Source organism: Myotis yumanensis, unplaced genomic scaffold, assembly GCF_028538775.1.
Source record: "Myotis yumanensis isolate MYYU_CA2020_CCGP unplaced genomic scaffold, mMyoYum1.0.hap1 SCAF_20, whole genome shotgun sequence".
Classification (NCBI taxonomy): domain Eukaryota; kingdom Metazoa; phylum Chordata; class Mammalia; order Chiroptera; family Vespertilionidae; genus Myotis; species Myotis yumanensis.
Genome location: NW_027223771.1, coordinates 8399958 through 8424178, shown reverse-complemented (window position 1 = coordinate 8424178; position 24221 = coordinate 8399958). Strand labels below are relative to the sequence as shown.

Sequence of the window (24221 nt, the reverse complement as noted above, 5' to 3'; positions counted from 1 at the left end):
GAAGTAACATCAAAGCAGCCACGAGGCCCTAGCTGGTGTGGCTCCGTGGATAGAGCGTCGGCCTGCGGACTGAAGGGTCCTGGGTTCAATTCCCATCACGGGCACATGCCTGGGTTGTGGGCTTGATCCCCAGTCGGGGGCCGGGGGGGGGTGCAGGAGGCAGCTGATCCATGATTCTCTCGCATCATTGATGTTTCTCTCTCTCTCTCTTCCTCTCTGAAATCAATAAAAACATATTCTTAAAAAAATTAGATGCACTTCATAAAAATTTTTTTAAAAAGCCACAAAGATGCTGTTTGTTTTCCCCAGCACCATGCACATCGCTGGGCAGGGCCTGGGGTGAGCGGCGAGACGCTGGGAGGGGCGTCTGTGTGAGATGCCACGATTCTGGGGGCGTCCGGCGGTGTTTACGTGACGTTAGAAAGCACGCGCCTCCGCATTCCCTGGCCCACAAAGAATGCCCCTGTAAATACACTCCCAGGACCCAGGCTTCCGCTCCAAGGGCAAGGGCGCCGGAGGAGCAGGGCCACTCAGGAGAGAATCAGGTTCAACCCGCCTCCTTGGACTCTGCTCAGGCCACTCCCCCGGGGTCCCCTCGCTGCCCCACCAGCCGGGCGGGCACCGGACAGACAGCTCACCATTATGAAGCTCCCTGCATGGCCCGGAGGCCTCCTCACGAGGCCTGAGCATCCTTTTATGCAAATCTTTGTTTTTTTTAATATATTTTTATTGATTTCAGAGAGGAAGGGAGAGAGAGAGAAATATCAGTGATGAGAGAGAATCATGGACCGGCTGCCTCCTGCACGCCTCCTACTGGGGACTGAGCCTGCAACCCGGGCCTGTGCCCTTGACCGGGATCAAACCCGGGACCCTTCAGCCCGCAGGCCGACGCTCTATCCACGGAGCCACGCCGGCCAGGGCCAGGCTATTCTTACAGAAAGGGCAGAAGGATGTCCCTACACTTGCGGCCACAGGAGGGATGGCGCGATGACTCCTGGGGGTGCAGCGGGCGGGCTGAGGCCTGAGGAAACCGCTTGTTGGGAGGCGGCCCGGTCAGCGCCCTGTTCCTGGGAGCAGCCGCTGGACGGCTCGTGCCCCCAGGACAGTGTCTGGAACGAACGAGGAACGTGCTTCTGTGGATGAGGCCTCTTCCCTCGCAGCCCAGCGGTGACCTAAGCGGGAGGGCCGTGCCCCGCGGACTTGACATGACGCCTCTTATCAGTTCCTGTCGGGGGACGCTCTGTCCCTCGCAGGGCTGCGAGCGAGCAGCAGAGATGCTGCCGCAGCGAAACATCCTGCTTGGGGAGGTGGGGGGGGGAGAAAGACAGAATAAGACAGAGAGAGAGAGAGAACAATCTTTTTTTTTCCCCCCAAGGGAGGTGGGGGGAGAGAGAGAGGGAGAGAGAGAGAGAGAGAAACAGAGAACAATCTTCCTTTTCCCTCCAAGGGAGGGGGAGAAAGAGAGAGAGAGAGAGAGAATAAGAGAGAGAGAGAGGGAGAGAGAAGCATCAATGTGCGAGAGACACCTCGATTGGTTGCCTCCGGCCTGCAGCCAGGGCCGGGGGTGGAGCCTGCAACCCAGGTACGTGCCCTTAGACCAGAATCGAACCCGGAACCCGTCCATCCGCGGGCCGAGGCTCTATCCACTGAGCCAAACCAGCCAGGGCGAGAGAAGCATCTAGAATTGAGGGCAAGAGCAAAGGGAAGGCTAAGAAAGGATGGGCAACGCATAGGACGCACAGGTCTATGGACTGATGCCTGCAGACAAAGGGAGGAAGCCAAGGCCCTGTGGGCCATAGCCCGCCCAAGGCCGCAGGGACGGCTCCCGGGCTTCCCTCCCCCTGGACGGGTGGGGCTCCCGGGCCACCCCTCCCAGGCGGGCGGGCTGGGGCGCAGGGCGGAGCGAGCCCCAGTGCTCCGGGTTCTGAATGCCCGCAGTGTTCCCACCGGACAAAGAGGAGCGAAGGTCCTCCTCTGGGGAGGCACGGGGCACCCACCGAGGGCTGGCGATGGAGCCCATCGGCCAGCCTCTCCTGTCCAGCTTGTGGGCGGCTTCCCACACACACAGCGCTAAGGAAGTCTGCAAAACAGGAAATGAGGTCACAGAGATCCCTCCGATACGGCGGGGGCAACGGTAACATTAGGGTATATTCTTACATGTTCTTACTGGTTTCAGAAAGGAAGGGAGAGGGAGAGAGAGACAGAAATATCAATGATGGGCCCGGCTGGTGTGGCTCAGTGGTTGAGCGTCGACCCATGAACCAGGAGGTCATGGTTCAATTCCCAGTCAGGGCATAGGCCCGGGTTGCAGGCTTGATCCCAAGTAGGTGGTGTGCAGGAGGCAGCTGGTCCATGATTCTCTCTCATCATGGCTGTCTATTTATATATATATATATATATATATACACATATATACATATATATGTATGTATATGTGTACATATACATATATATCTTTATTGATTTCAGAGAGGAAGGGAGAGGGAGAGAGAGAAACATCCATGATGAAAGAGATTCATGGACCGGCTGCCTCCTGGGGATCAAGCCTGCAACCCCGGCACGTGCCCTTGACCGGAATCGAACTTGGGACCCTTTAGTCCACAGGTCAACGCTCTATCCACTGAACCAAACCAGCTAGGGCAAGATATATTTTTTTAAAAAATAAAAATAAAAAACACCAGTGATGACAGAGAATGATTATCAGCCACCTCCTGCACGCCCCCTACTGGGGATGGAGCCTGCAACCCGGGCATGTGCCCTGACCGTGACCTCCTGGTTCATGGTTTGACGCTCACCCACGGAGCCACACCGGCCGGGCCCTGCTGGTTATGTCTCCTACAAACGCTATGACGCTCCAGGGCAAGGCTGGAGAGGTAATTTCACTGCGAGCACAGATGTGGAATGACCTGCACTGTTCCTAGATTAGACAACACAGCCTCGCGTGTGCCTTCCGTTCTCCAGATTGAAATCTTTCTCTCTGAGATGTAAGTCTCGGTGCACTTCCATCCGAGAGGATTCTGAAGGGCCTTGAAGTGCAAATGCAAATGCAAACTATAAAACAAAGATGAAAGCGCAGGCTGGAACAGAAAGCAGAAGAAAAACAAAACAAACAGAACCCGATTCCAAGGGACTTGAACAAAAACATACTTTCAGCTACTGGAGAGCCTGGGCACTTGGCGATAAGGAGGTCAGGCCTCGTCCGGGCTGTCTCGCCCTGAACAAGCCGGGGGGGGGGGGGGCGGGGGGGACCCCCAGTCAGGACAACAAAGGGATTTTTGAGGTTCAAAGCTGCGTTTGAAAGGGGCCTCGAGGGGTGAGTGGGTTGCACAGCAGAGCACCCACGCGGGGCGGGGCTGCACCCTGACAGCTCGGGGAATTCAAGGAGCTCTGAGCTTTCTTTTTAAAAAAAATATATTTTTATTGATTTTAGAGATGAAGGGAGATAGAGAGAGAGAGGGAGAGAGAGAGAGAGAGAGACATCAACGATGAGAGAGAATCATTGATGGGCTGCCTCCTGCACGCCCCCCACTGGGGATCGAGCCCACAACCCAGGCCTGTGCCCTGACCGGGAATTGAACCGCGACCTCCTGGTTCATAGGTCAATGCTCAACCACTGAGCCACACTGACCAGGCTCCCACCTGGTGGAGTTCAAGTTGGGACCCTCTTTCCTTTCGGCCGGGGTGTGAAGCCTGCTCCTTGCCTGGACCAGGCTTTGTGGCTCTGAGGATCTCACAGGGGATGGGCCAAAGGGATGTTTCTCTCCGGATAAATCTACAGATCTTTCTGGTGTCAACAGATTATCTTACTTTTGCTGAGAATTAGAGGTACCCCACCACGTCCCACATCAGACATCACTCTGAACCATAGGCTCAAAGATCTAAATTAAAATAAAACAAAGGAGCCCCGGCCAGCATGGCTCAATGGTTAGAGCGTCTGCCCATGAACCAGGAGGTCACGGTTCAATTCCAAGTCAAGGATACATGCCTGGGTTGTGGGCTCCATCCTCAGGGTGGGGCGTGCAGGAGGCAGTCGATCCATGATTCTCTCTCATCATTGATGTTTGTCTTTCTCTCTCTCTCTCTCTCCCCGCCCCCTTCCTCTCTGACATCAATAGAAATATATTGTAAAAAGAAAAGGAAGTAGCGGACAGGGTGAGTGAGGCCTGCAGGGTGGGACAGCAGAGAGCGTGGCAGGGAGGGGGCCGCAGAGCCCGCGAAGCTCCCACTGTGCGCTGTCGGAACGAATCAGGCCCTCGGCTCATGGGAACTTGGTCCCTGCAGCAGTGGGGGGAGGAGAGCCAGCCTCACCCACAGTCCATCTCGGTCATGGGACTCGATCGGGAGGGACTGGCGTGGTCAACCATGAGACAAGCCTGCGGCAGACAGCGGTCAGAGACAATGCCCCTGGGAAGGGGGGCTGGGGGGGGCACGGGGGATGCACCCTGTTATGAAAGAGCAGAAGCCTCAGCAAATCGCTGTCCCGGTCCGTTCGGAGCTGATAAACTGGAACACAATAAACCTACAGTGGCTGCTGGTCCCTCGGAGTCCGTGGTCATGAAATTCTCTAAATCGAGGGAAAACTAGCGAAATCATCGCGCTGGACAATTTCAGAATTTAACATTTTTTTACTTGTTTGCAAACTCCATGCCGAGCTTTTGGGAGAAAAAGGCTAATTTCTTATTAAATCAGGAATGGCTCTATTTTTTTTTTTTTTACAGATATTTTTATTGGTTTCAGAGAGGAAGGGAGAGGGAGAGAGAAAGAGAAACATCCATGATGAGAGAGAATCATGGATCAGCTGCCTCTTGCACGCTCCACACTGGGGATCAAGCCGGCAACCTGGGTACGTGCCCTGACCGGGAATCGAACTGTGGCCTCCTGGCTCATAGGTCGATGCTCAACCACTGGGCAGCACCGGCCAGACTAGGGGACCCCTTTTGACCCTCCCATTCCTAGGTCGTCTAGAAGGAAGGAGGACCAAGAATGCGTAAAGCGCTCCAATTCTTTAACCCGGTTGTTTGGAAGCACTGGCCTCGTTAACGTAAAAATAAAAAAATGCGCCTCCACTTGCGTTTCAGGACGATTGCTCCTGCCAGAAGGAATGTCTAATAAATCCCCTCTCCCTGCTCACACGGAGAGACCTCTGCTTGGCCGCGGACAGCTCGGGACCCCGGGAAAGCTGTCTGTTCCCTCCGGCTGCTGGCAAAGAGATTTCATTCGGAATCTAATAAAGTAAGAGATTTCTTCCAAGCTCCGAGCTGGCCTTGGGCCTTAGAGCAAGCGGGGGTCCCCGTCCCGCGGCCTCGGACGGCTGGTGGGGAGGACGCACAGGAGGGGCTGGGGGGCTGTCTGGCGCAGAATGCTCAGGGGATTCACGGAATGCACAGGGTCCTTCTGTGTGTTTTGTTGTTGTTAATCCTCACCCGATGATATTTTTCCATTGATTTTTTTTAAGTCTTAATATTTTTTATTGATTTCAGAGAGGCAGGGAGGGGGAGAGAGAGAGAAACATCCATGATGAGAGAGAATCATGAATCAGCTGCCTTCTGCACGCCCACTACTAGGGATCGAGCCCGCAACCCGGGCATGTGCCCTTGACCGGGAATCGAACCCGGGACCCTTCAGTCCACAGGCCGATGCTCTACCCACTGAGCCAGACCAGCGAGGGCTCCATTGATTTTTAGAGCGAGTGGAAGGGAGGAAGGGGGAGGGGAGAGAGGGTTGTGGGTTCCATTCCGGTCAAGGGCACGTACCTCGCTTGCAGGCTCGATCCCAGCCCGAGTTGGGGGCGCATGTAGGAGGCAACCAATTGATGTGTCTCTCTCACATAGGTGTTTCTCTCTCTTTCCCTCTCTCTCTCTCTCTCCATTCCTCCCTTCCACTCTCTAAAAATCAATGGAAAAATATCCTTGGGTGATGATTTTAAAAAATACTTTGCAGGTAAACCTTGCGTTTGCCAGACACTAAGCACTAAGCTGAACCCACAGGAATAAAGGGACTATGCAAGCACACTCCGCGGTAGCCTCTTTGCAGACACGCATTATATGCAAATACATGTTATATGCAAATATACAGTATATGCAAATATGTGTCATATGCAAATACTACGGCCACTTCGTATAAGGGACTTGAGCATCATCCATGGACTGTGGTACCCACAGGGGCGAGGAACCAGCTCCCCCGCGGATACCGAGAAACAGCTGTGCTTAGAAACGACTTCAGGCTGAGAGACGGCACCGATAGCTCAGGGTCAGAGACTACAGGGCAAGGAGGCTTGTGAAGAGCAGGGGAAAGGGCTTTCCCAGGACATTTCAGGCACGGATCCCGCTAGATAATTGTAGGCATGAAAACCCCTCATCATCTGTAATCCAGGCCGGGCCGGCTCCCTGAGCCAACAGAACCCAGCTGGGTGAGACGCCAACCTCAGGCTCCTCTGTGCGTGAACAGAGGGAACCATCGGAGGGTCGGGAAACCCGCCGATGTCCAAGTTGATTGCTTCTGGAAGGTTCTCTGGCAAGTCCCTGCAAGACTCAAAGCGAATCGAGCCATGGTCACCGTGCCTCAGTACATTTTTAAAAAATATATTTTTATTGATTTCAGAGAGGAAGAGAGAGGGAGGGAGAGATAGAAACATCCATGATATGAGAGAATCATGGATCGGCTGCCCCTTGCACGCCCCGCACCGGGGATGGAGCCCGAAACCTGGGCATGTGCCCTGACCGGGAATCGAACCGTGACCTCCTGGTTCATGGGTCGTCGCTCAACCACTGAGCCCCGCCAGCCGGGGCTTTTTTTTTTTTTTTTTCCTTTAAGATATTTTGCTACTAGCCTGTTGAGTAGGACACACTTTGGGGAAGACAATTTAGCAACATATGTAACTGCGACCTGAAATCTTTCCATGGCCGTAACCTATTAATTCCACTTCTGGGAACCCAGCCTAGGGAATCAATCACACATAATAAATACTGCCCGTGCACAGAGATGCTCAGCACAGTGGGGAAGAAACGCAGACAATCTGAAGACACATTCAGGAACAGTTTGAGAAACTGCGGTCTTTTCGATTGAGGCTTAGACACAACGTGTCACGGGGTTCACGTTTGTATATCATCACGTCAAAGGAAAAACATCAAGATACTCATTGCGTAATCAATGAGGAATGTCGCTTTCTTTTTTCCATGAAGATGGGTGTGTAAAATCTTAAAGGTATTTCATTGAAACAGTTATTAAGACACTAAATATACCCATTATCTGTGTAGGGTTTATCTATACCCATTGTCTTTGTGTGGTTCCAGCCCCGGATCAGGGCACATGGAAGAATCAAGCAGCCCCAGATGGTGTGGCTCAGTGGATAGAGCATCAGCCCGCAGACTGAAGGGTCCCAGGTTCGATTCTGGTCAAGGGCACGTGCCTGGGTTGCAGGCTCGATCCCCAGTAGGGGACGTGCAGGAGGCAGATGATCAATGATTCTCTCTCATCATGGATGTTTCTGTCTCTCTCTTCCTCCCTGAAATCAATAAAGATATATTCTCTTTTAAAAAAGAATCAACCAATGTATGCACAAATAAATGGAACATTACACCCGGCTGGTGTGGCTCAGTGGTTGACCATCAACCTATGAACCAAGAGGTCACGGTTCGATTCCCGGTCAGGGCACATGCCCGGGTTGCGGGCTCCATCCCCCGTGGGAGGCGTGCGGGAGGCAGCCAGTCCATGATTCTCTCTCAACATGGATGTTTCTCTCTCTCTCTCTCTCTCCCTCCCTCTCCCTTGCTCTCCGTCAGAGCAATTTCTAGAACGACCCAGGTCTACAATAAGGCTGGAATATCTGCACGGAAATCAGAAAACACTGGAAAAGGCGACGTGCTATGTGTTTATTTGTACTAGGGAAGGGAAAAACAACCCAGGGGAGACAACGCCTCATCTGGAAGAGCCATTTCAACTTACACGCCCCTCCCCAGATCTGAGACGATATTCAACACCCCTTTCCTGGAGGAACCACAGGAGGGAGGGGACCCAGGGCCTCTCCTGCTAAGACGTGGGGTGAAGCCGCAGAAACCCGAGAAGGCAGAACCGGGGGGCTGATTTTCTGTGCCCGCTCACTCGCCCTGTAACATCAAAGCCTGCGTATGTTTTGAAAGACTGACCAGACACTGCTGACCCACGTTCGTGGCTATGATACCTGAGACTTTGCCAAAGTGCCTGGCCTATCGCTGGGAAGTCCTAGCCACACCCCTGTGTGTGTGTGTGTGTGTGTGTGTGTTAGTTTTGTTTTAAAGTATTTTTTTTTATTGATTTCAGAGAGGAAGGGAGAGGGGGAGAGAGAGAGAGAAACATCGATGAGGAGAGAGCATCATGGACCGGCTGCCTCCTGCACGGACGGAGCCCACAACCCGGGCACGTGCCCTGACCGGGAATCGAACCGTGACCTCCTGGTTCATAGGTCGATGCTCAACCACTGAGCCATGCTGGCCGGGCCACAGCCCTGTTTTTTAACACTTTCATCCCTCCCTTAACCTTTCCACTTGTAACATATTTTCTGATATCATATTTACATGCTGTTTGTAGAAAGAAAAGTTTTGGCTGGTTTTTTTTTTGTTGTTGTTCATCCTCACCAGAGGATATTTTTCCATTGATTTTTTTTTTTTTTTTTTTTAATTTTATTGATTTTTTTACAGAGAGGAAGGAAGAGAGATAGATAGTTAGAAACATCGATGGGTGAGAAACATCGATCAGCTGCCTCCTGCACATCTCCCACTGGGGATGTGCCCACAACCCAGGTACATGCCCTTGACCGGAATCGAACCCGGGACCTTTCAGTCCGCAGGCCGACGCTCTATCCACTGAGCCAAACCGGTTTCGGCGCTCCATTGATTTTTTAAAAGAGGGAGTGGCAGCGAGGGGGCAGGGGAAGAGACGGAGAGAGAGAAAGATCAGTGTGAGAGAGACACAGTGCTTGGCTGTCTTCCGTACCTGCCCCACCGGGGGCCAGGGATCGAGCCTGCAACTGAGGCGCATGCCCTTGACAAGCCCTTGACGGGAATCGAACCCGGGACCTTTCTTTCAGTCTGAAGGCTGACGCTCTACCCACTGAGCCAAACGGGCTAGGGTGAGAGAAGGGGGAGAACTTAAAGATGACAGTAAAGATGCCAGTGGGTGACTTGGGAAGTGGAGGGAGGCGGGGAAGGAGAGAGGCGCACAGGGGGTATCATTCCACTGACAAAACAAAACAAAAAAATGATTTCGCTTCAAAGCGCTGAGAACTTAACCTCTCCCGCCAAGCCCCGCTTACTGGAGAGTCTCCTCCATGTGGAGGAGCCAGAGGGTTTCTGGCGAAAGACCGAGATGAGATGCACTGCAGAGCCCCCCGCTTGCAAGGAAAAATAAAGAGCAGATGAGAAAACAATCTTCAAAGTCCTTCTCGGGGTGACGTCTCCCCACCCAGGCCTGCTTCCCACACTCTCCATGCCTTAGGGACCCTCGGGAGAAGGTCCCGGCCGCGGTCACATGAGGCAAAGCACTTAATATGGATGAGTACACGGAGCTAGAGATGCGATCCGGAGAGTGTAAACATTTTTTTTAACGTAGAAAATATTTCAGCCCGGCCGGCGTGGCTCAGCGGTTGAGTGTCGACCTATGAACCAGGAGGTCACGGTTCGATTCCTGGTCAGGGCACAGGCCCGGGGTTGCGGGCTCCATTCCCAGTAGGGGGCGTGCAGGAGGCAGCCCATCAGTGATTCTCTCATCGTTGATGTTTCTCTCTCCCTCCCTCCCTTCCTCTCTGAAATCAATAATTAAGATACATAAAAAAAAAAAAAAAGATGCCGAAACCGGTTTGGCTCAGTGGATAGAGCGTCGGCCTGTGGACTGAAAGGTCCCGGGTTCGATTCCAGTCAAGGGCATGTACCTGGGTTGCGGGCACATCCCCAGTGGGAGATGTGCAGGAGGCAGCTGATCGATGTTTCTCTCTCATAGATGTTTCTAGCTCTCTGTCTCTCCCCCTTCCTCTCTGTAAAAAATCAATAAAATATATTTTTAAAAAAAAAGAAAGAAAGAAAGAAAGCAAGCAAGCCAATGAGACGCAACCTGGCTGCCCTCCTGCACCGCAGCCCTCGAACCCCAGGCCCCGGGCGGGCGGGCGGGCGGGCGCAGGGAGTTATCTGAGGAATGCTGCCTGGGTACAGGCCTCCCCTCCCCATCCCCCAGGGCGGCCTGGCTCCTCGCTGGAGCTGAAATTCCACCATGGCTCCTCTGAGCTCCCTCCCCTGGAATGCAGAGGCAGACACCTCCCGCTCACCCCAGCTGCCCAGGGCAGCGCTAATCCCTGGGGGACACGGCTGGCTGGGGTGGCCCGGCGCCAGCGGCTGCCTGGAGCACCTCGTGCAACCTGCTCCAACCACAGCGCGCAGCTGTCACGGCCGCACGCACACAATGAGACACAATGAGACACAAGGAGAGCGCCTGTCCACGTCCGGATGTCTCAGCGCTTGTCTAAAGCCTGATGCTGGGTGTGGCTGTGGCCGGGCGGTCACCTATCCTGCGGGCTGAGGGGACGGGGCTCGCTCCCGCCCAGGGTGTGCCCCGCAGGCCCTTCTCATTCCAGGCTGCACCCTGCTCTCCCTGGGGCCTCTTCCCACTGGGAACAGAGTTGGCCCCGCTGCCGGAACAGCAAGAAGGGCTGGGCCCTGGCCAGTGTGGCTCACCGGATAGAGTGTCGGCCTGTGGACGGAAGGGTCCCGGGTTCGATTCCCATCAAAGGGCATGCACCTCGGTTGCAGGTCTGGAGCGTGTGTGGGAGGCAACCAATGGATGTGTCTCTCTCCCATCGATGTTTCTCTCTTTCTCTCTCTCCTCATCCCTCCCTCCCTCCCTCTTCTCTCACGTCCACTCTCTCTAAAAACCAATGGAAAAAATGTCCTCAGGTGAGAATTTTTTTAAACGGCATTTAAAAACCAAAGACGCCAATTGGCTGCTGTGGACACGATAATGCCAAGCTCTGAGCCAGAGCCCAGGAAAGCATTTCTACACACACACACACACACACACACACACGCACACACACACACACGCACACACACACACGCACACGCACACACACACGCACACGCACACACATGCACACACACACGCACGCACACACACGCACACTTCTCGTGAGCAATGTCATGTACTTGGGAGGATCTGTCACGCGGAGCCTGCAGGCTTCCGGGCTCTGTGAGCAGGACAGTTGCCTACACATCCTCCTTCACTGTTCTGACAGGTGGATCTACCCTTTTTTTATCACTTTATTGAGGTGGATTCCCCATGCCATAAAACTGACTCATGTAAGGGGTAAAGTTCAGTGGTTTCTGTGACGGACAGGCAGATCTGAAACAGCATGGGGAGGGAGGCAAACAATAAGTCAGCATTCTCCGTTCTCAGCACACCTGCCCCCCCCCTCCACTGTGTTTCTTGGGGACCCCATGAAAGCCAGGGCCGCCTGCGGCGCCTCATCAGCACCTCCTGGTGCCCGGGAGGGAGCCTACAGCAGGGCAGACTAGGTAGCTCACTACCCATGACCCCAATACTCTCCCTGAGAAACAAACTCTAGGTATAGAATTCATGATCTTTTTTAAAAATATATATTTTATTGATATTTTACAGAGAGGAAGGGAGAGGGATAGAGAGTTAGAAACATCGATCAGCTGCCTCCTGCACATCTCCTACTGGGGATGTGCCCGCAACCCAGGTACATGCCCTTGACCAGAATCGAACCTGGGACCCTTCAGTCCGTAGGCCAATGCTCTATCCACTGAGCCAAACTGGACAGGGCAAGATACATTTTTTTTTTTAAATGAAGCAGCCACATTAAGCTATCTAAGAAGTTACTAGACACACACACACACACACACACACACAAATCCCTCGTATATCTTTGCTTCAGCTCGGCCATGGCATGAGAATCAAGACTACTATTTGAGTGAAACATCCTCAGAACCGATGCTAAGGGGACTTTTAAAAACCAGTTCACCGCCCTGGCTGGTTTGGCTCAGTGGATAGAGCGTCGGCCTGCGGACTGAAGGGTCCCAGGTTCGATTCCAGTCGAGGGGTTGTACCCCAGTTGCAGGCTCCTCCCCGGCTTGGGCCCTGGTCAGGGCGTGTGCGGGGGGGGGGGGGGTGGGGGGAGGGGGCAACCCATTGATGCGTTCTCTCACATGGATATTTCTCTCTGTCTTTCCCTCTCTCTCAAAATCAAGGGGAAAAATATCCTCGGGTGAGGATTTAAAACAAAAACAAGACCAGCTCAGCACCGACATCAATGACGGACAAGCTCTGATTTCCTGAAAGAAGGAACATACTGACTCATTTTTACGTTATATTTGGATAGCTCACACGTCTGTCCATACTGCTGGCCACGAACGTCTGTCTCCGTGCTCTGCCGTGAACTGCGTCAGGGCTATTTTTAAGATCCAGGATGAAAAGCAAAACAATTCAAGGTGAAGGAGCCCAGCCCGTGTTTTCCTGAACATCTGAGACGAAACGCGGGCCGGCATGACTCACGGGGCTCGCATTCCGTGGGACGGAGGCTGCTCCTCTGTGACCAAGCGGGAGGGCCGGGCAGCCAATGCCATCTTTCTAGCTCTTTCCACAGCTAAGCCCCACGCTCCCCTTCCCGCCAATCAGGAGCCAGCCCCGCCTCGAAGGACGCCAAGTTCAAGCCGTAACCCAGACATCCTCCGGCCGTCCACCCAGAAAACCGGAGAAGCGAGACGGCTTTCTCATTACTCCTTAGAAAGAGATCTAAAAGGTATGCGTCACACAGACTTTAAAAAGGTCTCGGGCCTTCTAAGCAGGTGCGTAACTAATGCATACGACTCCCCTATCTGGGGCATCTAACCCGGTTTCCAACCTCAACTACAAACGTTTCTTGGAGGCAAAAGCTCATGAGCTTTGTTTGCTGTGAGCGTCGAGTGAAGAATTGATGGGCGGGTGTGGCTCAGTGGTTGAGCGTCAACCTGGGAACCTGTGAGCGTCACGGTTCGATTCCCGGTCAGGACACATGCCCGGGCTGCAGGCTCAATCCCCAATAGGGGCCGTGCAGGAGGCAGCCGATCCATGATTCTCTCTCATCATTGATGTTTCTATCTCTCTCTCCCTCTCCCTTTCCCTCTCTCTCTAAGAATCAATAAAAATACATACATATATATATATATATTTTTAAAGAGTTCATGGGTTTGGAGGAAATAAAGCTTGCAAAGATCTTCATTTGGCTGTGGCTTTTACAGAAACGTTCAACGCTGACTGTCAAACCTCAGAGGGAAGACGGGGGAGGGTGGGTGGGTGGGAAAAAGGAGATTAAACAATGAACGTGTATGCCTAGATGCATAACCCATGGACACAGACAATAGGGGGGTGAAGGCCTGGGGTGGGGGAGCAGGGGCAGACTAGAAGGGGTTCATGGGGAAAAAGGGGATCTATGTAGTATTTTCAACAATAAAGATTTATTTTTTTTACTATATTTTATTGATTTCTTACAGAGAGGAAGGGAGAGGAATAGAGACTTAGAAACATCGATGAGAGAGAAACATCGATCAGCTGCCTCCTGCACGCTCCCCCTACTGGGGATGTGCCTGCAACCAAGGTACATACCCTTGAACAGAATCGAACCCGGGACCCTTCAGTCCGCAGGCCGACGCTCTATCCATTGAGCCAAACCGGTCAGGGCAACAATAAAGATTTAAAAAAAAATAAACAATCCACTATGGATGGACATCACAGTTAATAAAAAATAAAAATGTCCAACAACTCAAGTTTCCACAATAGCCGTGGTCTCCGTGTCGGTTAGGATGAACCAGGAAGTGAAGCGTGGGAAGGCGGCGAGGTGATACCCACGCCCGCCACGAGGGAACTGAGAAGTCCCCCCTCTCCCCCCCTCGGGACTTTTCTGGAGAAATGACATCACAGTGAAGTGACGAGACCCACCTTCTTCCTCATTCCACGGATGCCTCTCCCGTTTGCTCCTTGGCACACACCCCGCAGCCCTGGGGGCCGCCCAGGCGTTGTCACCCTGGCATTCAACTCTCCAGGGAGTTCAAAAGGCCTCCACGCACCATTTCTTTCCTCTTCCTTCAACAGGGAACTTATTCTCAAGTTTCTCCTTGAATTTCATTCGATGTTAAAGGCCTTCTGCCCTAGCTGGTTGGCTCCGTGGATAGAGCGCTGGCCTGCGGACTGGAGATCAGTCCCGGGTTCGATTCCTGTCGGGGGCAGATGCCCGGGTTGCGGGCTCGATCCCCAGTAGGGGGCGTTCAGGAGGCAGCCGATCCGTGATTCTCTCTCATCATGGATGTTTCTCTCTCTCTCTCCCTCTCCGAAATCAATAAAAATATATTTAAAAACTAAAATAAAGGCTTTCTATTTGACTTCTGAACTTGTTATTAGCAATGACTCTTTGTAGGGTTTTTTTCTTTCTCTTTTTTAAAAAAACTATATTTACATTGATTTCAGAGAGGAAGGGAGAGGGAGAGAGAAACATCGATGATGAGAGAGAATCATGGATCGGCTGCCTCCTGCACGCCCCACACTGGGGATCAAGTCCACAACCCGGGCCTGTGCCCTGACAGTGACCTTCTGGTTCATAGGTCAACCCCCCACCACTGAGCCACACCGGCTGAGCCATAAATCACCTTTCAATCAGCACAGGGTGGCCCGAAACTCCACTCCGCCTGAAACAGCATCTCTCCACAGATCAACGTTTCCAGCCACACAGACAACCCACATCATTTCCAATTAGAAAGGTTTTTCCCTTTTCATTTGCACATGGGAGTCCAGGAATCAATGGAGGTGGTGATTCGATGGGTGAGAAGCCGCAACAATGAAGTTCTCTAACCCAGAAGGACCCCGCTGGACACCTGGCCAGGCTGCCGGCGCCACTGGCTGGGAAGTCCTGCCCCCGTGTGGCCGCTGACCTGCTCCGTAGCCGGCCCCCTGTCTTGGGCCCAGGGAGAAGATTTAAATCTAAAATATCCACGTCAGCCCGGATGGCGTGGCTCGGTGGTTGAGCGACAACCTAGGAACCGAGAGGTCACGGTTTGATTCCGGTCATGGCACACGCCCGGGTTGCAAGCTCGATCCCCAGTGTGGGGCGTGCAGGAGGCAGCCGATCCATGATTCTCTCTCATCATGGATGTTTCTCTCTCTCTCTCTCTCTCTCTCCCTCTCCCTTCCTCTCTGAAATCAATAACAACATATATATGTACTTTTAAAGATCTGGGCTTCCCTAAAATAGAAAATGTTCTGCAACTTCCATTTCTCATTCTTTTTTTAAAAATATATTTTATTCATTTTTTACAGAGAGGAAGGGAGAGAGACAGCAAGTTAGAAACATCGATCAGCTGCCTCCTGCACACCCCCCACTGGGGATGTGCCAGCAACCAAGGCACATGCCCCTGACCGGAATCGAACCTGGGACCCCTCAGTCCGCAGGCCGACATTCTCCACCGAGCCACACCAGCTAGGGCTCCATTTCTCATTCTAAAACTCAGATGTCGCAGAAACACCAGACTGAGTTACGACGATTTCATCTGCACCAACAGGGACGCGTGGGCATCGGTTTCAAAGACCTCAACAACCCATGCTCTCCATATACTTGAACTTCTCTGCACACAGACCCCGACATACTACATCATTGATTGCATTTCCCGGAGATTATTCATCTGTTCAATAACAACGTGGAACTCAAACCGTGCAGTTCAATGAGTGCAAAGACATGAAATAATACAGGATCGTGTCTGAAAAGCCACAGCCGACCCACTTTGTTTATTTATTTATTTTACACAGATTTTTATTGATTTCAGAGAAGAAGGTGGGGGAGAGAGAGAGAAACATCCATGATGAGAGAGAATCATGGATCGGCTGCCTCCGGGACGCCCCCTCCCCCAACTGGGGATGGAGCCCACAACCTGGGCATGTGCCCTGACCAGGAATGGAACCATGATCTCCTGGTTCAGAGGTCGATGCTCACGCTGGCCATTGAGCCACGCTGGCCGGGCCCAGCTGGTCCACTTTAGCTAGGAAATAATTCTTTCCCTAAATGTACTCACTCAGCACACACGGAAAAAAAAAATTCTATCTTTGTATTTCTATATTTGCAACCTCCTCCGGCCGGCGTGCCCGCCCCACTGCCCTTGGCCAATGTCACCAACTACCTCCACATGCCCCTCTCCACCCCCACGCCGTCCCAGCTCATCACCGTGAGCACAGCACAGCACCCCAGGGTGAGTCCTCTGGCGTGGGCCCTGTGCACAGATTGGGGGGGGGGGCGGGGGGGGAGGCCGCAACTGTCAGAGAAATGTGACAACTGTCAGATCCATGACATCAGCTCGGTAGACTTGGAAGCGGTCATGGCTCTTTTTGTTCTGTGGCTGCATGAAAAATGACATTATTCCTCCTCTGGAGGTTAAAAAAAGAAAGGAAAAGACCAACCAGCGTGGCTCAGTGGTTGAGCGTCGGCCTATGAACTAGGAGGCCACATTTTGATTCCTGGCCGGGTCACATGCCCGGGTTGTGGGCTCCATCCCCATGGGGGGGGGGGGGGGGGCGGTGCACGAGGCAGCCGATCCATGATTCTCTCTCATCATTGATGTTTCTCTCTCTCTCTCTCCATCTCCCTTCCTTTCTCTGAAATCAATAAAAATATATTTTAAAAAAATTTTTTTAAAGGATAAAACCTTCTCACAGCAAAGAAAGTTCTAGTAGTCTCTTTATGGCACTGAGCTCTCTTATGGACTAGGACAATACAGTTCCTAGGGAAAAAAACATGCATAAATTTATCACATATCCGTTTGAAAACCTGTCGCTCAGCTTGGAAAAAAATAAAACCCTTCGCGTCAATCACTTAGAATGGAAAACACCATCATTAAGCACACTGAGATCTGTCCTAATAATCTATAATAATAAGAGCGTAATATGCTAATTAGACCAGACGTCCTTCCGGAAGACCTTCCAGACAAAGCCAGGGCTGCGAGGGAAGCCCGGGTCCTGGGTGCCAGAGGGAAGCTGGTGCCAGGAGCCCAGGGAAGGAAGGCCTACTCTTGCACAAATTTCGTGCATCGGGCCTCTAGGATTAGAATAACTATCTTCTAAGTCAAAAGCATGACTCGGCAAAAAAAAAAGGCAAAACCATGACTCAGCAAGAAATCAAATGCGTGACAGCAAAAAGTCAAAACCATGGCTAAGGTGACAGAGGTTTATCAAATACTTAGGTCTCTACTCACATTAATACATGGATTTGTCATTTCCTAAGATGTTTATATTTTGCATTATATTACACATTATATTATACCACATTACAAACTGACTCCGCCAGACTTAATTCAATTTTTGTAGTATTCAGGAAGCATTTCTTTATCGCGGTATTTGAATCAGAATCCACCATTATGAACCATTTATTATAAATGAACCATACGGCTACCAGTTAAGAAAGCATGCTGGCTGGTAATGTGCTGGATAAATCCATCTTTACTAAAAAAAAAATAAATAAATAAAAAATGCTTACGCAAACATAAGCCTGTTGTATTTTCATGAAAAAAAATTTTTTTACAAAGAAATGAAAATTGCTCATGTTCTTTGAAACATGAGAAAAGCACGGAACCGTGTACTCACAGTGAGTTCGCAGAAATCAACGCTGTCGAGGCTTTTGCTTCGGTGCAGTCTCCCTTTGATTCGCCTGAGGGAAGGCTTTCCTTGGCTGTTACTGGAAGTAGCACCATTCTCAGAGGATGGCGTTACCCTGCAAGAAGGGGGAACGTGTTTTTAAAAATTTATTAAAGGCGTATTTTTAGAAAATATGTTTTTATTGATTTCAGAGAGAGGACAAGAGAGGGAGAGAGAGAGAGAGAGAGGGCAACATTGATGAGAGGGAAACATCGATCGGCTGCCTCCTGCACGCCCCCTACTGAGCCACACTCTGCAAAAAATTGGCAACAGGGCTCAGCAAAAATCAATACCATGACTCAGCAAAGAATCAATACTTGACTTTTTGCTGAGCCATGCTTTACATGTTTTGCCGAGTCGAGCTTTCAGTTAGATTAGCTAGATAGATCTGGTTGATTGAATCAGTGGATGGGATCAGCTAGATTGGATTAGTTTGCTTAAATCAATTTATGCGATAAGCCAGCTTGTATCGGGCTGATTAAATCAGTATGTGATATTAGCTAGATTGGACTAGCATGCTTAAATTAGGTTGATTATATATATACTAGAGGCCTGGTGCACGGATTTGTGCATCACTGGGGTCCCTTGGCCTGGCCTGCGGGGATCGGGCCCAAACCGGCTCTCGGACATCCCCCGAGGGGTCCCGGATTGCGAGAGGGCTGTTCTCTTGTGACGCACCCCGAAATTGGGCTCCCTCCTCTCTGGTTCTGGGTGCGTCACCCGAGAACCGCAGCTGCCACGTCACTGCAGCTCGGCAGCTCCCGCGTTGAGCGTCTGCCCCCTGGTGGTCAGTGTGCGTCATAGCTACCGGTCAGATGGCCAGACGGTCACTTAGGCTTTTATATAGAAATATACACATATGTATGTAAACAATAAAAAAAGAACTGGGCAAAAATAATCAAGATGATAAAAAAGTTATACAAGAACAAAAGGAAGACTTAATAAACCTTCTACAACATATTTCTTTTTAAATATCAGCACTGGACAGCGATGGCCACCTCAAGAGAATGAAGCATCCTTCCCCCAATGGAAGGGGATTCCAAACAAGGGCGTGAGCACAGGAGCCTGGAGATACCGATAAATACACACAAAGCAGCTGACGTCACCCTAATCCTGACGCTTTCTGAAGAATGCTTCAGCAGAACCTAGTAAAATGCTAATTTCCTTTACAAGTATAAGGCTTCAGAAACCTTAAGAGCTCACTTAATAGGTTAATATTCAAATGGCTTTGAGTCATATACTTATGATGATGTGTGCAACTGCCTGTAATTTGCTCATTAAAGAAACCAAGCAAGAACTTGGATACTATAGCCATTTCCTTTTATTTTCTTTCTTTTTTAAAAAAAATACTAGAGGTGCCCTGACCGGTTTGGCCCAGTGGATAGAGCGTCGGGCTGGGGACTGAAGAGTCCCAGGTTCGATTCCAGTCAAGGGCATGTACCTGGGTTGCGGGCACATCCCCAATGGGGGATGTGCAGGAGGCGGCTGATCGATGTTTCTAACTCTCTATCCCTCTCCCTTCCTCTCTGTAAAAAATCAATAAAATATATTTTTAAAAAGATACTAGAGGCTCGGTGCCTGAATTCGTGCATGGGTGGGGTCCAGCCGGCCTGCCCCAATTAGGACAATAGAGCTAGGCCGGCTGCGGGGAGGGGCCGCAGGCTGTTGGCCAGCCACCCCACCCCCTGGTCGAACTCCCGGTCGAGGGGACAATGTGCATACTAGCCTTTTATTATATAGGATACTTTCACAAAAGAAGGGAGAGAAAGATAGAAACATCAATGATGAGAAAGAATCATGGGGATCGAGACCCCAACCCAGGTAAGTGCCCTTGACCAGATTCCAACCTGGGACCCTTCAGTCCGCAGGCCGACGCTCTACCCACTGAGCACACCAGCTAGGGCATTTGCACCCTGCCCCATGAGTAGGCCACTGTTGGGAAAACAACATTCGATAAGACACTTGCCAGGCTTTTTGTACCTGTTTTCAGCTCTAGACGGTCATGTCCCTGCTCAAATGTGTTTTTAACCCTAACGATTGGCACCAAACCTGATGTGTGGCTCTGGGTAAGTCACTGGCTCATTTGAAAAACTGGAGGCATACAGCGCCCCCTAGGGGCTGCAGGTTAAATGAGAGGATGCTTGCAAAGCACTTACACAGGGACCAGAGGTAAGTTCAATACCTAGCAGCTCTCACTATTTTCAGAATCTGATTATTGGATGATGACTGGAATGAATGAATGAATGATGATTGGAATGAATGAATGAATGAATGCTTCGTGGCCTACAATCATTACGGAATCAAATATGCCCGGCTGGTGTGGCTCATGGTTGAGGAGTCAAGGTTCCATTCCCGGTCAGGGCACATGCCCTGGTTGTGGGCTCGATCTCCAGTAGGGGGCGTGCAGGAGGCAGCCGATCCATGATTCTCTCTCATCATTGACGTTTCTATCCCCCTCTCCTTCTCCCTTCCTCTCTCTTAAAAAAAAATCAATAAAAACATATATTTTTTAAAAATAACCAGGAGGAATATATTTACAAGCATGGAGAGAATGAAATGACACCCCGTTTCCCCCCTAAGATCGGTACAAACACTCCTAAAAGCACTCGTTGCAATAATCAAGACCCACGAGAACAATAAAATCAATATGAAAATATATTTCACATCAAAGAGACAAGAGTAACTGTTGTTTGGACTTCACAACCCGCTGAACAGCAGTTGAACTGGCCTTGGGGTCTGTCCGGGGTTGAAGGGGGACCCTGCTCCCCACACTTCCCAACCCCAGGAGCAGGAGGATGGGACCTCGCGGGTGTAATTAACTGAAGGACCTCAAGATGCGATCATCCTGGTTTACAGAGCTGGGCCCTAAGTCCCGTCACACGTGTCCTTAAAAGAGACAGAACCGGGGGGTCAGGGTTCGATTCCGGATCAGGGCACATGCCCAGGGTTGCAGGCTCCATCCCCAGTAGGGGGCGCGCAGGAGGCGGCCGGTCCATGATTCTCTCTCATCATTGATGTTTCTCTCTCCCTCTCCCTTCCTCTCTGACATCAATAAAAACATATGTTTTTAAACGCAATGCAATCCCAGAGAAAACCCCAATGTGGGCACCAAACCCGGCTGCCTCCCAGGCTCTGTGCGCTCAGGGCCTCCTGTCGGCGTCCCCGCGATCGCCGCGTCCAGGTCGGAGGAACCGGGGCGCAGGCAGAGTCCCCGATCAGGCACCTCTCCCCCGGCCACCTGTCCCCTGGCTGTGGGCGCGGCCGGTCCTTGCCTCCGCCCTCCCAGCGGCCGGCGATGGAGAAATAACGGAGAGCGCATGCGGGGAGCGGACAGGGTCCGCGGTGCCCCGGCCCGCCTGGGGCGGGAGAGGGTGCCCGGGGGCCCTCCCTCCCTCTCGGTGTCGCCGGGCACAGCCAGGGTCGCGGCGGCCGATGCTGGAGACAGAGCGCCCGGCCCCCGCGCCCCGCGCCCCCCGCGCGCCCCGCGCCCCGGGCTCACCACAGCCGCCGCTTGAGCGGCAGGAGGCTGCCGCGGTTGGAGGGGGTGACGCCGACGGCCATCTGCAGCACCGTCAGGTACTTCTGGTACTTCATCTTGTCCCCGCCGCGCTCGCGGGCCGGGCCCCGCCGCCGCCGCCGGCGCCGCAGACACAGCCCCTCCAGGCGCCGCATAGGTCAGCCCGGCCCGCGCCGCCGCCGCCGCCACCGCGCCCCGCGCCCCGCGCCCGCCGCCGCGGCCCTGCGTGGCCGAGGCGCCCGCGCCCGCCGCCGCCGTCGTCGCCGTCGCCGTGCGTGCGGGGCGCTCCCGCCGTCGCCGTGCGTGGCCGTGGCCCCCCCCCACTTCCCCACGCACCGCCCCCTCCGCCGCCCTGGCGGGGCGCGCACCTGGCACCTGGCGCGCTTGCGAGGCGCCCATCAATCCGGCGGCGCCAGCCCCGCCCCGCGGCCTCAGTTTCCCCCCCACCTCCTCGGGGACCGAAGCGTCATTGTCCGCCAGCCCTTTGTCCCCCAGAGGCCCCCGGACGGGCTTCCGGAGCGAGAAGAGGGGCTCTTACATTCACAATGGCCGTGCGAAGGCGTCTAACTGTCACATGTGTTCTCAGCCGAGTGTGGCTGGAGATTTTATGTGCATATAAATTGCATATATAAAGTGCACATATATATATATATACATGTATATACTGGTATAGAATGTGTGTATATGCATGTATATACTGGTATAGAATGTGTGTATATGTATGTATATACTGGTATAGAATGTGTGTATATGTATGTATATACTGGTATAGAATGTGTGTATATATATATACACACATGCACACTTAATTACACATACACACGTGTGTAGACACATGCACACACCCATACACACATATACATAAATGTATACACGCACAGACTAGTACACGCAGTCCTGACTTGAACGGTAGCTTGGGACGGTGGGAGTGACCGTGAACCAAACTGTCTTGTTAACCAACGGGGAAAACTAAGGTAGTGCTGGGCTCTTTAAAAAATGTGCCCACACATTCCACATGGCTCAGTGGATAGAGCGTCGGCCTGCGGACTCAAGGGTCCCAGGTTCGATTCCGGTCAAGGGCATGCACCTTGGTTGCGGGCACATCCCCAGAGGGGAGTGTGCAGGAGGCGGCTGATCGGTGTTTCTCTCTCACCGATGTTTCTAACTCTCTATCCCTCTCCCTTCCTCTCTGTAAAAAGTCAATAAAATATATTTTAAAAAAATAATCACTGAATACACTGTGATTTAACACGTTATAAATATTGAGAATTCAAATGTCTTATTTCTTTGTCAAGCATGTCAAACTCGCAGTCTGCGGGCTGCATGCCTCGTTCATTCCCAGTCGAGGGCACAGGCCCGGGTTGTGGGCTCGATCCCCAGTAGGGGGGCGTGCAGGAGGCAGCCGATAGACATTTCTCTTTCCTCATTGATGTTTCTCTCTCTCTCTCCCCCTCCCTTCCTCTCTGAAATCAATAAAAACCTTAAAAGCAATCAAACAAACCAACCACAGGGAGCATGAATGGTTGAACAATCATTTCTTCCTGTGGCTGGTCCTTATGTAAGAAGGGGTCTCAGACCCCAAATTAGGCTGGCGTTTGCACTGGTCGGGGAAGGCGGCTATGAAAAAATAAGACTAAGGAAAAGCTATGACCAATAAAAAGAATGAGAACGTAGTCACAGCCTTCTCCACCCACAACAAGAGGCCGCTAACAGCCTTAATCAGTCTGATATGATGACGACGACAACCCCCAATTTTCCCGACCACAGTTTTTTGGTGGTGCCAGTATTTTGGACTCTTGCCTCCAAGGAACTAGCATCCTAATAGCCAGAAAGTTTTAAAATGTGAGTGTGTTTGTTTTATGTATTCAGATACATTGGAGGATGCATGAAGGGAGCAAAGTGTTTATCTCACCAGACTAAGAGCTTTAAGAAATACTCATGGTTGTGTCATGTTTTGTTTTTTTTTTAAACATTAAAAGCGAGACAGTTGCTTTGAATTTATGGAGAAAAGCACGTATATAATTAGCGACTCCCCCTTCTATTTGGATTGGAGCTTGCTTAGATTTTTCCAGCTTAGTCAAAAGGCTATAGATGGGGGGGGGGGGGGTGTATATGTAAGAATAAAAAAAAAATGTAAACTCTTCATGAATCGAAAATAGTCCTTGCATCCATTTATTCAGAAGAAAGTTCCAGATATTTATCTACATTCACCTTTTGTCTTTAGTGAAAAAATGGCATGAGAAGATCTTCGAGACTGGGTAGATCACATGGATCCTGGTTCAACAACAACAACAAAAAGAAGAAAAACAAAATTTTCCTAGGTATATAAAAGAGGAGAGAAGATCGTTGGAACTGCAGAAGTCTTTTCAAAATGGATTCTGGCTCTGGCCAGTGTGGGTCAGCGGTTAGAGCGCAGCCTGTCTACCGAAGGGTCTCTGGTTCGATTCCCAGTCAAGGGCACATACCTGGGTTGCAGGTTTGATTCCCCAGTCCCTGTTGGGGTGTGTGCATGAGGCAACCAGTTGATGGGTCTCTCTCACATTGATATTTCTCTCCCTTTCTCACTCTCTCTTCCTTCTTCCCTCCGTCCCTTCCACCCTTTTCTAAAAAATCAATGGAGGGAGAAAATATCCTTGGGTGAGGAGTAACAACAAGAAGTGATTCTGAAACTAGATGGTGGCGGTGGCTATATAACAACACGTGTGGACTAAATGCCTCTGAACTCTATACTGTAAGGTAGTGACAAGGGTCAACGTTGTTGTATGCATTTACCACGATGTAACTAGCTCCCACTGCTTCTCGGCTTTTTGGCCAAGATCAAGTGCAAAAATGAGCTGCTCTCCCCTCCCTCCCCCGCCAAATCCCATACTTCATCCAAATATGCCTGCAAAATCCACTCTGCAGGGAACCCGCACTCTGAGATTCAAAGGAAAAACGGGTACATCCAGGTTGGATTGGCAGGATGGCCCACGGTTTTCTGCACAACGTTTGCTACCTTCTGGGCCAGCTGGAG

At 51.5% G+C, this 24221-nt stretch overlaps 1 protein-coding gene across 5 annotated transcripts in view; it reads right to left on the bottom strand.

Annotated features, from left to right (window-relative positions):
- Positions 1 to 21363, bottom strand: part of TJP1 (tight junction protein 1) — a 92118-nt gene extending 70755 nt beyond the window's left edge. For 3 of the 5 annotated variants that reach the window (XM_070400594.1, XM_070400595.1, XM_070400597.1), the window contains exons 1-2: positions 21191 to 21363; positions 17641 to 17767 (exon numbers count right to left, since the gene is read on the bottom strand). In XM_070400594.1, coding sequence (XP_070256695.1) covers positions 17641 to 17767; positions 21191 to 21363 — 300 coding nt within the window. The remainder of the gene's footprint in view (positions 1 to 17640; positions 17768 to 21190) is intronic. The other 2 variants (XM_070400596.1, XM_070400600.1) reach the window with 1 other exon arrangement.
- Between the last annotated feature and the right edge of the window lie 2858 nt (positions 21364 to 24221).